The sequence below is a fragment of the Manacus candei genome, unplaced genomic scaffold (assembly GCF_025592945.1).
Source record: "Manacus candei isolate 608988 ecotype Guabito, Panama unplaced genomic scaffold, ASM2559294v1 h1tg000005l, whole genome shotgun sequence".
Taxonomy (NCBI): Eukaryota; Metazoa; Chordata; class Aves; order Passeriformes; family Pipridae; genus Manacus; species Manacus candei.
Window position 1 is genome coordinate 8,669,312 of NW_026138053.1, and position 15,392 is coordinate 8,684,703.

The following is a 15,392-nucleotide window of genomic DNA, read 5'->3' on the forward strand; positions in this document are numbered from 1 at the left end:
AAATTAGGAGTTTTCAGAAAATGTGCAGATAATCAGAATAACCAGACGCCTCTAGAGCTATAAAAATATAGAGACTAGTACTGACACATTCATACTTTTCATCTATATACTGTGATATTCTTTTATCCAAACATCAACCATACAAAGAAAAATCTTGGATTTTAAAAGCCTGTTGAAATATATTAATTCCAATAATTTCTTTGATGCCAATGGCTTGACATGGCATCAACAGGAGTTATTCTAATACCAAACTGGTCAGATTAGCATCACACCATTTCTGCCTGTCCATGGCAGAGGTTTCACCCAGTGACAACTTAACTCTGATTTTCGTTGGAAGCCTTTGATATAGTTCAAGGGCATTATACAACTCTGAAATAATTCTAGTGCGGCTTTTAATATCAAGACAAAAATACCATTCACCCTTTAAAAAAAATTGAAAGCAAAAGAGAAGCACATAAATATATTACTTTCAAATACCTTTGAAGTCAAGAGAGTAAGGGGAGGCAGAATTTGAACTCAGAAAACTTCATTCTCTAGTTGTGCCTTGAGTCGTGCAGCACATTTAAAAGATCCATTTGCAATAATCTACTAAACCAACGAGTGAAAGACAGAACTCATAAAAAACCTGTAAAAATCCAAATGCTCCAGCTATTACCCATTTCTAAAAATAAAGCAGAGTAGGTTTCAGTAGCAATAATAAGCTGCATCCTATCCATATTTCAGATTTATAAGAAAAATATGGCTGCCTTTTAGTACTCATGGCTCAGAGCAAACCATGGCTGCTTCTGCCTTCAAAAAGACCACAAATAAAAGTGAGCTTTCAGCTTGCTGTTGTGTTCGCTTCGTTTGTCCTTTAAGTGTGTCTAGCTGCTTCTGCACCCCCTTTCACAATGCATAGGCTGTCGTTCCATGACCTAGCATTATTAAATTGCACTTATCAATCATTCTTGCCAGGAATGCCATCGCCAACTACATTAAAGAAGTCAGAGAAGTCTGGTTTCAGCAGTCCCTCGCCTTCGCAGACCTCCTCCCTTGGAACGGCTTTCACACAGCACCATCGACCTGTCATTACAGGACCCAGAGGTGAGGCTTTACCCAAGAGCCCCCAGGCAGCTTAAACATGTGCCACGGCACCCAGTGTCCATCCCAGCGCCTCTCCATGGAAAGCCATCACCACCTGTGACCTGCCCAGACAGAGGCTGTGCTCAGAACCTTGAGAACCCTGAGGATTTAGGTGTCTAGAGTTTGGTTTTGTTAGGCTGGGCTCTTTAGGCAAGCTCCTGATGTCCACTCGAAAGTGCCTAAGGTGGAAACGCTGGTTTCTGGGGGCTTAGGGTTTTATTTGAAGAGGGTGGGGAAAGGGACAGGATGTGTTGCAGAGAGTGTCTTCTGCTTGTGACCATTCATCACGTTGATTCAGTCCAACTGCTTGAGACAGGGACCCATCCATCATTTCTGACCCTCGCCTGTCTTCCAGCACTGTGGCTTTCCTTCTGCCAGTTGTTTATTCTCGTGCTGTTGGTGTCAGTGTGCCGAAGAACCGCCTTGTTAGGGGACTCCTTTGAAGTTGATTCCTTCAATGCTTTGGCTGGTTTTCCTCCCAGTACTCTTCTGACTGACTTTCCAAGTAAAAGAGGTGTCCTCTGGGTCTAGATGTGCTTATACATTTTTGTTAGAAAGATGCATTTGCATTTAGCCTAGAAAACTAAATGTAATTCTCAGTTCACATTTGAAAAAGAACTCACTTGGGCACAGTAAGAGACACAAATGAATGAATCCTCTTACAAACCTCTTTGGAAGATACAAAAATAGGAATGAATGGTTGTGACATGTTTCTTTCTGCTATAAAATTTTGTTTCATTTAGAGAAGATTATTAAGGAATTGGTCGAATGGTGAAGCATAAAAAGGCATATTAGCAATTCATCCTAGAAATTATTTGGAAATGTCTATTTGGCATCAGCGTGCTTTTACTGAGGGCAGCTTAAACTAGGAGGAGCCTCTTTGTCTGCACAGTCCAGGTGATGTGGTGAGAAGTGGTGGAATTGCACAGAGTTGAAGCAAGATCAGACCTGTACTTCATGGAGTTTTGTGCTTTGTTAAATCTACTTATTATAGTTTGATTTGTTGTGGTTAATCCATTAAAATTATTCATTACCCTTAGACACACACCTAGATCCTCAGAAGATGTTTAGGCATCTAAGCTCTGTACAGATTTCCCTTGAAATTTGGATCTGAGCTATCTGGTAAATATATCTTCTTTTAAAAGCCTTGCTAATTGGTGATATAAGTATGAATAATATGAAGCTTCCATTAACATTCTATTCAGTGCACATCAGCTGACTCCGAATTCCTGTCTTTTAGAAGTTCAGCCTTTTAGATTCGGGTTGTTGATTGATTAGTTAATAGACCTTCCTTTATTTAGCTATGTTTTACCTCCCACTAATTTTTTAAGATCATTGACTGCCTCTGTCTGCCCCTGTTCAGACCCTCTGTGTTTCGGATTTTTGTGTGGTTGAAAGAGGAAATATCTCACTGGTGAGGCCTTGTTTAAATCTCATCTACAGTCTGTTTTCACAAGACTTTTTCTGTGCACTGGCGGATATCCATCGGCTACGTGAGAAGAACATTCAATGGCAGCCAGAAGTTGAAAGAGCAAATACAATTATTACAGTCCCAAATTTTGTTTGTTTGGAAGGAGATGTCTTTACTAACTCCATAAAGAAGTAGCACAGTTTTTAATCATCGTGGTTCCTAACTGGTTAACCAAAACTGTTCTTCTTCAACATCTTCTATTTTATGATTGTTCACAAAGTCTCACAGATTTTCAGGAAAAAAATCCCTCTGAATTTCTTTAAGTGTCATCATCCTGGAAAAGTCTTCTCTCAGACTTCATTCTTTGTTCTTTTTGGACATTCCTTCTCAGTATTCTTCCAAGCACACTGGCTGTGTTTATTTCTCTGCTACAATGATCGTTCTGTTAGTACAGGGTAATATACTGAGATGGATTATTTCCTGCAAATCCAGCTTTGTTCTTTATCCCATTGCCTCCAGTGTACTTTAGGGACAGTAAGCACAAGAGAGAAGCTTTTCAGGTATCAGAAGTGGCAGCATAAAGAGTATAATGCAATAGTATAAGAGGATATAATTCAGCAATTCATATCCACCAGTACTTACTGCAAGTTGTGCCTCTGCAGAAATGATATAGCACACATATGTTACATTCTCTTTGGATACAGGTGCATTATGTAAATGGTCAGTGGCAGGTCATTCTGAGGGGTCTTCAGAAAACTAAGAGCAGGATTTAATCTTCAATCTTCAGAGAGATTTCAGAGAGAGAAGAGTTGTGAGTAAGTAGGTCAAGATCAGAGTAAGCTCCTCAGCCAACCAAACAATCACAAGAAGGTTCGATATCCTTCTCATGTTCATATGTGCAAGTTTATCACTTGGATGTGTGTATGAGATGCATTTGTAAAGCATGATCAAAATAGCAGAGAAGAAGCTGTAGACTATTCATGGCAGGTGTTGTCATTGACAACCAGTGATTTATAACTTCTCAGGAATATTCCCGAATCTTTCACACGCTTTCAAACATCCCTTAGAATACAGTGCACATCATATGCTGGGGTATCCCAGGATACTGAGTGCCCTTCCCAGTCATCCCCAAAGTGAGTCATTCTGGAAACAAAACTTCCTTGGAGGAGGAGTAGATCCTTAAGAGGATTTCTTAGCTCTGAGATGCTCCATCCAATGAACCAGTTGGAAAACCTCTGCTCTCATTAAATTGTCTGGATGCTCTGTGTTCTGGAGGGCTGTGCACTAACTCCTCTCTGCACTGGTGCTGCTGCCAGTGCTCGGCCCAGCTGGGCAGTAGCCAGCAGAGAGGATCCGAGCTGGCTGACCAACGGACCAGATGTGCAGTGAGTGCTGGCGCATGGATGCCAATGCTTCAGTGACTCCTCAGTAGTTCCAACAGATGGTGGCAAGATCCAAGTTTCTTTGGTGCTAAGCTAGCAAAGTGATTCATGGAGCCTCACTTGATGATGGCAGTTTTTTGGGCATGACTCTATGAATGCACCATATGTCTTCTCTGGACCAGCGTGGTTAGGACTCAGTGCCTGGCAGATGGTAAATTGATCACCTATAGGGTGGCTTTAGCATCACTATCAGTTTTAGAATTTATTTCAAATACATTCAAGCACTCAAATCTCTTACTCCTACGCAGCATACTTTTGTTACCTGCAAATTAGATTATTTGGTGGTCAGTGTAATTCACCACAGCACTCCAGCATTGCAAAGCCATAGTGTATTGCTGGCACCTCACAAAATTTCCCAGACCACTTGAACTCTTTACCAGACAGTGAAGGATTTAAATACCATGGGTGACAGCAGTATTTACATAAGTGGTTTTAGGCTTCCATGTATTGCTACTTACACTCTAGTGACTTTATATCTGGAGCTAAAAGTTAAATTGACCACGATCTTGTAAACCCAGGATGTACAGCAGCCTGTGCTGCAGAGCATTCAAGCATTTCCACAGAATATGACAGTGTGGATCCTGCAAGCCAAAAAGCAAGGAAGAAAAGGCAAGTAAAGAAAAAAAATATAACAATGAGATGGTATGTTAGGAAGATAAATGAAGGAGAAACACAATTACAAGAGGCAAGAAATACAGCACAAAGGGAAGAATCCGAGGAAGTGGGTGTGTGAGCAGAAAGAAGAAGGAATGAAAGTCAACCAGTGGACTGGTTTCCATTATATTAATTTCTCCATAATTACCATCGCCATTGAGACTTTTATCAGGACAAGGGCTGCCAGGGAAACACTGCAGGACAGTACTCTCTGTTCGTGCCAAAGTGGCAAAAACTTTATGTCACATATCTGGAAAGATATTGTGCCCTTCTCTATCTAAATTCTCGACTGGGTCACCAAAGTATCAGTGCCTGTTCGCTGTCCTGTCAACCAGCTTCAAGTGAATCAAAGTGATAATTCCTGCTGCACAGTGTAAAAAGACATTTTGTAATATCCTGTTCTGTACAACTCTCAGTGGCTGCTCCTCGGTGCTGTCAGCTGGCAGACTGGTGTAACCTTCTACTTTCCTTTGAATTTTGACAAAAACAAAGTGGTGCAACTTCATTTTGATGCAGACACCTCAGATCAAGGGATGGTAATGTCAGATAGCCAAAAGAGGAGAGAGTCACACCACAAGGGTGAGAAAGTTGAGGTGAAGCCATAAATAGCACAATGCTGCCCATCAGATGAGTTTACATGTTGCAGTTTACAATGTCAGGATAGCTGACTGTGTAGGAGAAGATTTTGATTTTCTCCACTCAGTTTGCAATAATCTGGTGTTGAAGGAAAAGCAGTTTCTAACAGATGGCCTCAAGGTCAGGGTTTAGCAATGACACGGTCCCCAAATTGCCACCGACTGCAATGCCCAGGCAGGGAGGACAGGGAGGGAGGTTTGCAAACGGTTAAAGCTTCAGCTAAACAAAAGTCAGGAACCGTGTAATTAAAACTCTACCTTTGTTGTATTGTAAAGAGTTAGCCTGTGACATAGGAAATATTTAAAGGAGCAGGCTGTTCAGCTAATTTGTGTGTGAGTGAACTGCTTAGACAGTCCTATCCTAAATTAACTATAAGACCACCCACCGAGCCCGCCTCATAAAGGGCCGTGATTGCTCAGCTTCATTTTGTATAACCATTCAATAATTACTAGATAAATGCATAACTAAAAGCTCTATTACACTAATAATTTGTACTGAGATAGATGTGTGGGACACCATGCTGGGTTAATTTGTCATCCCTGCAGCAAACTTCTAAAGAGGGCTCTTTTGCAGTGGAGTTGTGTTAATATGTTGCTCCAGTGAGGACATGTTAGAGCAACAAGATGACTTGGTCGCTTAATCTCCTAAAGAGGCAAAATGCCTGGAGGGTAAGTGCCAGAAAGAAGAAAGGGGGGTGATTAACACAGTGGACCCAGATTTAAACTCATCCTGACAAAAGGAGCTGATCTAACTGAGCAAAAGAACGAAAAAAGGGGAGTGTTAAAAATACTAATAGGATTTCATGCATCCCTAAAAAATTATATAAAAATAAAGTGCTGCAGGAACAGAGTGTTTTACCCATGCTTTTACTGACACTGACTTCAGTTTCTTTGCTCTCTTTGATGTATCCGTGAAGTTAAACTATATGCTTTAAACAGTGCAGTGAACTATAATATTTTTATCTCTGCGTTATGCTAAATTCTTCTAGCTTCAGACACACACAAAAAGCACATTATTACTTTAAATATGGGACCCATGTTTAAGCATCAGAGCTCTGGATTTTCAACCTCCTTTATTGACAGAACCATAAATCATGTTAAAGTTAAGTGAATTACTGTAGCGTGGAACTATAGCTTTAACAATGTTTATGTAGTATCAGCTTACCATCTACAGAATGAAAGGGGGGAAAAAACACTGATATTAGAAATGGGAATGTGGAGTCCTATTAACTTAACAGCAATATATCACTCCAAAGTCACAGATTCCATTACCATGCCCTTTTTAGTATCAAAGCAGAATTATATCATCACACACATAAAGGTTGCAGTTTTTAAGAGAATTTACATTTCTATTGTAAACTTATCAACTGCATTTCATTATAAGAAAGACATGATATATTTTCCTAGCAGCAGTTTTTATCTTATGATGAGAATATATGAGAATACATCATGTGTATTAAAAGCAATAATAATATGCACAAGTTGACAGCATTTGATGTGATGCGGGAATTCTATGAATACGTTAAATTAGGGGGTTTTTGACCCCTAGCTATAGTCTTGTAAGGGAGGAGTGCTTTCTATAGGTATGAGTTTTATTTCTGTCCCGATGTAATCAATTCTATAGTATTCTGATCTCTCAAAGGCAGTAGAATTCTGACATGTTTTAAAACAATCTGCTCAAAATAGCAAACTTAACTGGCCCCCTGCCCATGCCAGAATCTGGAACAAGTGCTCAGTTCAGCTCTACAGGTTTTCAAATGCAGCCTGTACTACTCAGCAGTCCAGAGCTCAACCCTGAGCTCAAACACAGCTTTCAGCATATTTTCCTTTTGCAAGGAACTCCGTGGGTCTTGGCAAAATGTACTTCTGCCTCCCATTTGCTACTGCAAAATTTCTTACAGAAAGAGTGTTTCTGAACAAAGGGTCCAGGTGCCTTGTACCACTCAGAGCAGCAGAAAGGGGCTGAGAGCCAGCCCTGATTTGGGGATACCATGGGTCTGTTTTTTCAACAGTGCTTAGCTGACCACCTGCACTTGACTTCTGGAGCTGAGAGATGGATATTCTACAATTCAGCCCTTCTTTTTGATATTCATGGACAGGAACAGCTCCTCCATCAATCCTATTTAGGGTATTTGTATATCTCTTGCATTGGTCAGCTGTGTGTATTATATTTTAAATTTTTCATCTATGTTTGTCTACATGTGGGAGAAAATATCAGCGATATCTAAATTTTACCCATGCTAAGAGGGTAAAGCCTATTTTTGTTCTACAGCCCCATGATTTCTCAGCCTTGTCAGTGCAAATGGGAATGTGACACAGGATCAGTTTGAATTTAGCTCATCCATGGCCCCAACAGACATGTTGCCAAACAACCCCTTTGCACCATTATGGGACTTAAACAATATTTAAGTTTTCCAGTGCTGTGATTTCCCCTCAAAGGGCTCATCCTAGGACTGGTCATCTTACCCTCAGCAGCTCAGTATTTAGGTAAAGGCAAGTTCTTGCTAACCTGAGTAAGCTATTTCTCTACATTTATCACCCTAAAATCTGTCCCTAATGGGCAGTAAGAAAAATGGGGACTTTCAGAAACCTTTGAAAGAGTTATAGGGACACAGCTCCCATTGAAATTCAAAAGCAGTTAATGAATTCTCTCAGGACCTCTGCAAATCCCAGCCCAAGTTTCTTAATTATTTTTTTTTCTTGTTTGGGTAACTGCTTTCATCACCAAAATCTGGGGGCTTAAAGCTATTGTTTTAGGCTTCCATTCTTTACCTCTTGTATTGTATTATACACAGAAGTGTAAGTTCCTTTCAACAAATTTGGATTATTGCCAGATCTCCTTATTAAAAAGTCACTCTTCATATTTCCGATAAACACAGCTGTTTCATGGTGTTTGAAAGCATTTCACATCAGCCAGCATGGTGGCTTAGCCAATTAGTACTCTAATATGGTCAATTTTCAGAATAAGTACCTTTGGGGTACAAAGGGTGGGATATATCTCGCATAATGGCAACACTGGAATGGTAGGAAAAAGCTTACAGCACACAGGGAGTTAAAGCAACTTAGAAGCCTGACGTGGAAACCACTAGCAGAACAAACTGTTCTCTAACATTTCCAGGGAAATGACTTTTAAAAAAATACTTTCTTAATTGTAATGAAGCCAATTATAATGGCCTCAAAAACAAGCTGATAAAAACGATCCTGTTTCATTATGATTCTAATGTTACTATTTCTAGGAAGGCTGATCAATGTTTAATGAAGTATTAGTAAACTTAATTATCACTTTATAGAGGAGATATCTGAGCACTGTGCCCTAGTGAAGCTGATGCACTGTTCTCCTGGTCTGATGAACCATGGGCCTGTGAAGGAACAGTGATTTTGATTCCCAGCCCTCCTTAGAGCAGGCAAGGGGTGCAGGGTGATGGTAGCCTTTTCCTGAGCAACACTAAGTGACCTTTACAAAGACTTCAAACGACTTTATGAAGAAAGCAATTTTATCCAGTCATCTGGACTTGAAGGGGTTGGCAAGGCTTTTTGGAAGAGGAGATGGAAGGTGGATGGACCAATATGTCCCCCCATATGTTGGGCTGTGGTGGTGGAGAAATCTGAGCACTGCAGGTGCGATCCCAACATCCTTTTACCACATCAGTGAGCACTCCCTGGGAACAAAGATCCCACTCCTCTTTATCAGGACTGCTCCTTTGTTCCAGAGTACTAAATATCTGAAGAAAACTATAACCTGCTTCAAATTAACTTATTTTTTATTATCTGATCACTCAGTTGAACAAAATTCACAATTTTGGCACTTCTTCATAGCCTCAGCCATATGCAGTGCTCACCTAATCAATAAGTGAAGCTTATTTTATCCATTACTTATTTTGTTATTGGCTACTACAAATCAAGAAGGGAAAAGACAAGACAGACCTGCATAATCAGACATTTGAATTCAGCGTTCTGAAAAACCCTCTGACTTCTGTGCTGCACAGCTCCACAAGCTCATAAAACACTGAAGAATCCAGTATAGCACACAACAGCTGTACTGCATAATTACTTGGCCCAATAGTCGTAGTTTTAAAATACTGGTATATCTGTTGCAGGCCACCATACATTATCATCTCATTTTCAATAAAAAGTCTGGGATGTTTCAGACGAGCTTCAATGGAATTAGAATCATGTGTGCTTTGAAATATTTATGCTTGCCTTGAGATGGAAGGATAACTCCTACCTTCAACCCCCACACAAAATAACAGATTTAATAACACCAGATAGTCCAACTCCTCTGTACCTACAGCAGGTAAAATGAAGTTCTGATCTGGAATACACATCTTTTCATAGGTTGTAGAACTTATATTTTATGTCATTTACTGAGGTCAATAATAAAATATAAATGTCACAGGCTGAAAGACGCCAGGAGAAATATGGTTTGGCAGGATGGAGCTGCTTAGGGATACATAAATAATAAGTCAATAAGTAAATAAATAATAGACAAAGACCTATTTTATCTTCCATTTGAAGATCTCAAAGAATTTACAATCACTGATTAAGACTTGTAATACTCCATAAGAAGTAGTAGGAACCTCTTCTCATACACGGGACCATTTGCATCAGCGTAGGTGTGGTATTTGGAATTAATGACTATCATTTTTGTTAAGAGTTTCTGAAGATCATGGCATTTTAGAGGCAAATAAGGAAAATAGCAACCTGTTCTGTATTACCTCTCATGCTTTAACTGATTCAAAATATTTGTGGGGATTCCTATATTTGGAAACATGGTTGTGTTCTGTGCTCAGAACTTGTTTGAGCAGTCAGTTTTGCACTCACCAGAGTTGCTGACCACAACACAACCATCAGAGTAATGGTCTGTATCTGGGCCAGCAGTTTTTAGACTTAAGCATTTAATTCCCTCTCTCTAGTATCAGGCAGGCACATTTGGAATGTTGATCAGTTTAATAGTAGTGGATTTTTCCTCTCACCAAACAGCCCCTCCTTTTGCCTCTTGAGAAATTTGGTATTTCCCAGTCAGAAGCTGCAAAAACAAACCTTTTGGAGATCTGTATTCCACTCATTACTTCTTATGCCAAGAAGAAAATGACCCCTCCATGTCACTGTATGGCACAGACTGATGGCTATTTGGTCTGGTTTCCTTCCCCCAGTCCTTCCTGTGGTCAGCAGAAAGCCCTCAGCTGTGCTGTGGAATTAGCCAAGACTCTGAAGAGGAACCACTTTCTCCTTTTTGCAGCACTTTACTTTGCTGAATTATTACTGCTTATTTCTGCATTCATTTTTCTTCTCTCTCTCTTTGGGAAGATCAGTGACACGTGATTTCCACTTTGTTTTCTACCCTCACATGCTGAGGAAGTCAAGGCAACAGAGAAAGACTCACTACTTACATACCAGTGGATATTTCTTTTATCTTTCTTAGAGCAAATCAAATTATTAAATGAAGACCCACACCTTGGAAAAGCTAAATACAGTGTGGTCTCAGGCCTATCTCCTTTTCATCCAGAGAAAGAATAGGAATGAGTTTGTTCCCAGATGTGTACGAACGACAGTGCAGTTGCATAACAATTTCAAATAGTCTTAAAAGAGCTGATACTAAAAGGAAATTTTTAAAAAATATTTTTTAAATCCCAATCTATTTTTTTACAAAATTAGATGTTTACCACATAAATTTTTATTTCTCACTTTTATCTTCATCCTTCATATTCCATTTGACACACAAGGAAAGGGGAAACTACAAGAGGAGATAGGAAGAAAGAGAGGAAGAATATATTTGATATTAAAAAAAGATAGAAATATTGTATGATAATAAAAATTTTGTTGTAGTCATCAAAACACTTGCTGACAGCTTCAGTTGAAGCAATATTCCTGGCAAAATGTTTTGAGGAGCTCTAAAATGACTGTTGTTTCCTGGAATAGGTTATAGTATCTTCATACCTCTGAAGTGGCTCTGACGTGAGTGTCATTAAAGTGGTTCCACCTCAGGGGTTGGTGTAGGTGAGATCAGAGGCTGCCACTTTAGGTAGGATTCACCTAAATGAAGGTGTGTACATAGACTGGAGGTATCTACCTCAGAGCAGTACCAGTGGGCTCCTTGCACATCCACCAGTGAACCAGTCAGTGTGGTCAGTGAAGTCCAGTCAAAGGTAGGAGTCTGTTTTGGGATAAGATGAACAACTCCTTAGACACCGTTAGTTCTGCTTAGTTCTCTGTTGACTCTAATAATTGGCTCCATGGTAGACACCCAGAGTTCCTAAGGGGAATTCCCCATTATCTCTACCTTTAATAGCAGACTTCAAAGTTACAGCCTCTCCCAGGAGTTTGGGGACAGGAAAACAGCCTTTATTTCTTCCTTTGAAGATTTGGGTTCTTTATCTAAAGAGTTTTCAAATATACTGTGATTTAAGATGCAAACTCAAACAAAACTATTTGTCTAAAAAGTGAATAAGAAATAATTAACAAGGTTTGTAAAAAACACAGGAGATAAGCCCAGATGTGCAGACAGGTTGAACAGGCTGGGTAGACAGGTGTTTGCCTTGGCCATGGAATAGCTGTCAACATTTCCATAACGAGGAGTGTGGGATATGCTGCTTCTTGTTTCCTTTTCCCAAGTGCAGCGTTGCAGACCTGGCACAGCTGTGGGAAGACACTGTTTTTCAGCTCAGCCCACATGTCACGATATCTAGGTGTTATAAGATAGGTATAGCCCGTGCTTTCCAAGGAGTTTCTCTGGATATCCATCTGCTTCCACCAGAGACAGCTGAAGGCTGCGTGTCTTTTGGCTTCTCATCTCTATGCTTGCTTTCTGTGGTGTTTTCCCATTTATTAGCACACATTTAGTGTGTGTTTCTCTCTCTGTTGTGAGCAGTAGTAAGGGGAGCAGATCTGTGGAGTTAACATGGATACAGGAGTGCTTTTCACGGCAAGAGCAAGACCTTCACATCCATCCCATACCAGCACCCCTGACATGAGTGCAGCTCTTTTTGGGGGTGGCATCAAAGCAATCATTCCTATCCCATCATGGAGAAGGAAGAGCATAGAAGTGCTGCCCAGCCAACCCTTAATGAATGTTTACAGGGTAATGCAGTAGTTTCCTTGCTGCTGTCTCAGATGTTTTATCCACATCTTCAGGCTCTTGAGTTTGCTAATGGTTTAATAATGCTTAAGAAAAAAATTATTAATAAAGTGTCATATTATTAAACTGGCAATGAACAAGAGTAAGAAGCAGATTTTAGCTTTTATTTAACTGAAGGTTTTTCATAACATTCATCATGAAATGAATGTTTGCTCATTTCTGTTTGATTTTAGTCAACTTTCCTGCATCTCTCCAATTTTTCTGGAAGTACCAAAGGCTTTTTTTTTCCCTCTTGTATATTTAACGTACTTCAAAGCCAACACATGAGTTTCTGTAGGATATTCCCTCCCCTGCATAGCCTTTATCTAATGGTTATGTGTGGTGTACAAGTGCAGTCTATGCACATGGACACCCCTCAAAGATTCCTAGGATAACATGCCAAGGGAGCAACAGGAACATAACAATGACTGTTTGGTGAGAAATAAACTGTGATTTACAGATGACCTTGTGCACACCAGATTAATTGGTCATTCTAAAAGAAGAGTGAATTCTCATTTTAGAGGGGAAAGGGACAATTCATGGCACTGTAAGTGGCAGCACTTGCTACCTCATGGTGACAACAACAGTGGAAAACACTGTTGACTAACAAGGGTCCAACTCCATACATTTTGAAGGCCAAGGAACTGGGCAAAGGTGTCACATAATGCAGGAGAGCAGAAGGCTCTTCAGCTGCACTTGTAGTTCTGCTGAAATCAGCTGAGGGTAAAATCGGTCATTGCCAATGGGTTTGTGTACATCACACCTCTGCACCTTCTCTGGAGTACATTTTCCAGCTGGCTTGTTGGCCCATAAATTCACCAAATTAAACTTCATCCCTGAATGCAAGCTGGGGTCTTGCTGAAGATTTGAGGCTAACATTATTCAGGGGAAATGTAAATGTAGTTTTCCAAACAATCTCGCCACTTTGTGCATGTTTATTAGATGAAAACACGTTACTTAAATGTTTCTAAACTGAGGTGGGAAAAAAACCCCAACAACAAGAAACGTTAGACCATCTTTAAATTATCGACCATTTATATACAATATAAAATGGATTCATATGTGCAAATCCAAGTTACATGAAATGTCAATTAAATCAACCCTAATCTCCCATTTTTTTATTGCCTGATTGATGAGGGCTGCTCTTAAGGTGATGAATAGTTTTCAGTCTCACAAAGGACTGCTGGATCCTTTATACGTGTCCACTAAAAATACAGAAAATCCTTCAAAATGTCTGGCTCCATTTGCTTCCAAGATGTAGATGGAGTGAGTGTAGGACACAATGTGGTCTAATATATTAATTGTGAAGATCCGATGTATAAAAAACACTGTACATTAAAAAAAAATAAAAGAAAGAAAGACTAAAAATAAAACAATAGTAGATTTAAACTGTTTTATTTTCCGAAGGCAAAACTCTATATAACGTCTTTGTTTTCTTTCCTATAGCAAGTCCACATGCAACACCATCGACTCTTCATTTTCCAACATCACCCATTATTCAACAGCCTGGGCCATACTTCTCACACCCAGCAATCCGCTATCATCCTCAGGAGACTCTGAAAGAGTTTGTCCAACTTGTCTGCCCCGACGCTGGTCAGCAGGCTGGACAGGTGGGGTTCCTAAATGTAAGGAAGCCGTTTTTCTTTCTTCAGAAGTGTTTGTCCTATGTAAAAAATTAACCATGGGATTATTTATGGGGTTATTTTAACAGTATGTTGCGTGCAGAAGCACACCTGGAATAGTTGCTGGAAGGAAAAAAAAAATTAAAAATATGCTGCTACTGCAAAAGTATTTTAAAAAACAACATGAAACCTCCCCAAAAAACCACTCGACCACATTGTGGTAAAATTAGCTTAAACTGTCAGAGAAGCTGGTGCTACAGTGACCTTCTAGGTCCCCCCACAAATGACTTTGCTGCATATGTTGTAACCCTTGTGCAACCAGGGTTAACCAAATATGAAGATAGAATAATTTTTATTAATTATTTTTGAAGTTCAGGGGAGAGTGGGGGGGATGGAGCAGGAAAAGGGAGGGTGAGAAACAGATGTTTCAGATCAGCTAAGTTCATTAAAAAAAAAATACTGCCTTATAGCACTTTAGATCAAGTTGACCAGTACTTGAACTCAAGATGTTAAAAGTACAGTTTATTATGGTTTGTTATTTCTGTAAGCAGTTATCTTTTCCCCTTATCTCTATGAAAAATTAAGCAGAGTTCCAAAGCTTCAAATAACCATTTTCATTTTTTTAATCAAATAAAGTGAATCATCTTGCTATTATTGAAATAGCATTCCAATTGAATACAGAATTTATAAATTTTATGTAAATCAAGTCTAAAATAATGCTCTGAATATTTCATGAAATGTAATGCATGTAACTTTTTCCAGCCAATGAAGTAATAACTGGCAAAATTACTGTTTCTCTCCTGACATACGTACAACTGAAAGTGTTAATGAGAATTAGTTTAATTATTAGCATCTAATTTATTACATTTATTTAATAAGCTGTATTGTTCTCAGTGTTTTCCTTTCCCCAGCAGAAAAACTGACTCTACTTATTCCATCTAGTCCTGGCTTTGAATAATGTCTGCAATATGTTAGCAGATACATTTATGTCTAGACAACAAATCAATACAGTGCTTTTCTTTTTCCTTGAGTATTCATTTGCTTAATTTATCCCAAACCATTCAGCATTATGAACTGTTAGCACACTCACAATGAACATGCAGCAGGGGTCTTCTTGGCAGGAAAGGGACCTAATTGGGAGACAAGATAGTGTTTGAGAGATGTCACTAATATATTAGTTTATTAAAGGTGTTGGATGTTAGAAAAATAAATATCCCTGAAGGATTGCTTCTTGCTGCAAACACTAGTAACTGCAGTCTTTGAAGTCTGTGGGAGTGCTGTTAAGTAAAATGCAGATGAATTTGAGTCTTATTTATGCCCTCAACCATTTTTGCTCTACCACAAGTGTGATTTGCACCTCCACAACTTTAAGGCTTTTTGTCAGTGCCAAAA

At 39.4% G+C, this 15,392-nt stretch overlaps 1 protein-coding gene across 13 annotated transcripts in view; it reads left to right on the forward strand.

The window, feature by feature from the left end:
- NFIA (nuclear factor I A) overlaps positions 1-15,392 on the forward strand; it is a 251,913-nt gene that overhangs the window by 197,043 nt on the left and 39,478 nt on the right. For 7 of the 13 annotated variants that reach the window (XM_051796575.1, XM_051796589.1, XM_051796620.1 and 4 more), the window contains 2 exons: positions 955-1,083; positions 13,825-14,003. In XM_051796575.1, the coding sequence (XP_051652535.1) occupies positions 955-1,083; positions 13,825-14,003 (308 nt within the window). The remainder of the gene's footprint in view (positions 1-954; positions 1,084-13,824; positions 14,004-15,392) is intronic. The other 6 variants (XM_051796658.1, XM_051796611.1, XM_051796629.1 and 3 more) reach the window with 3 other exon arrangements.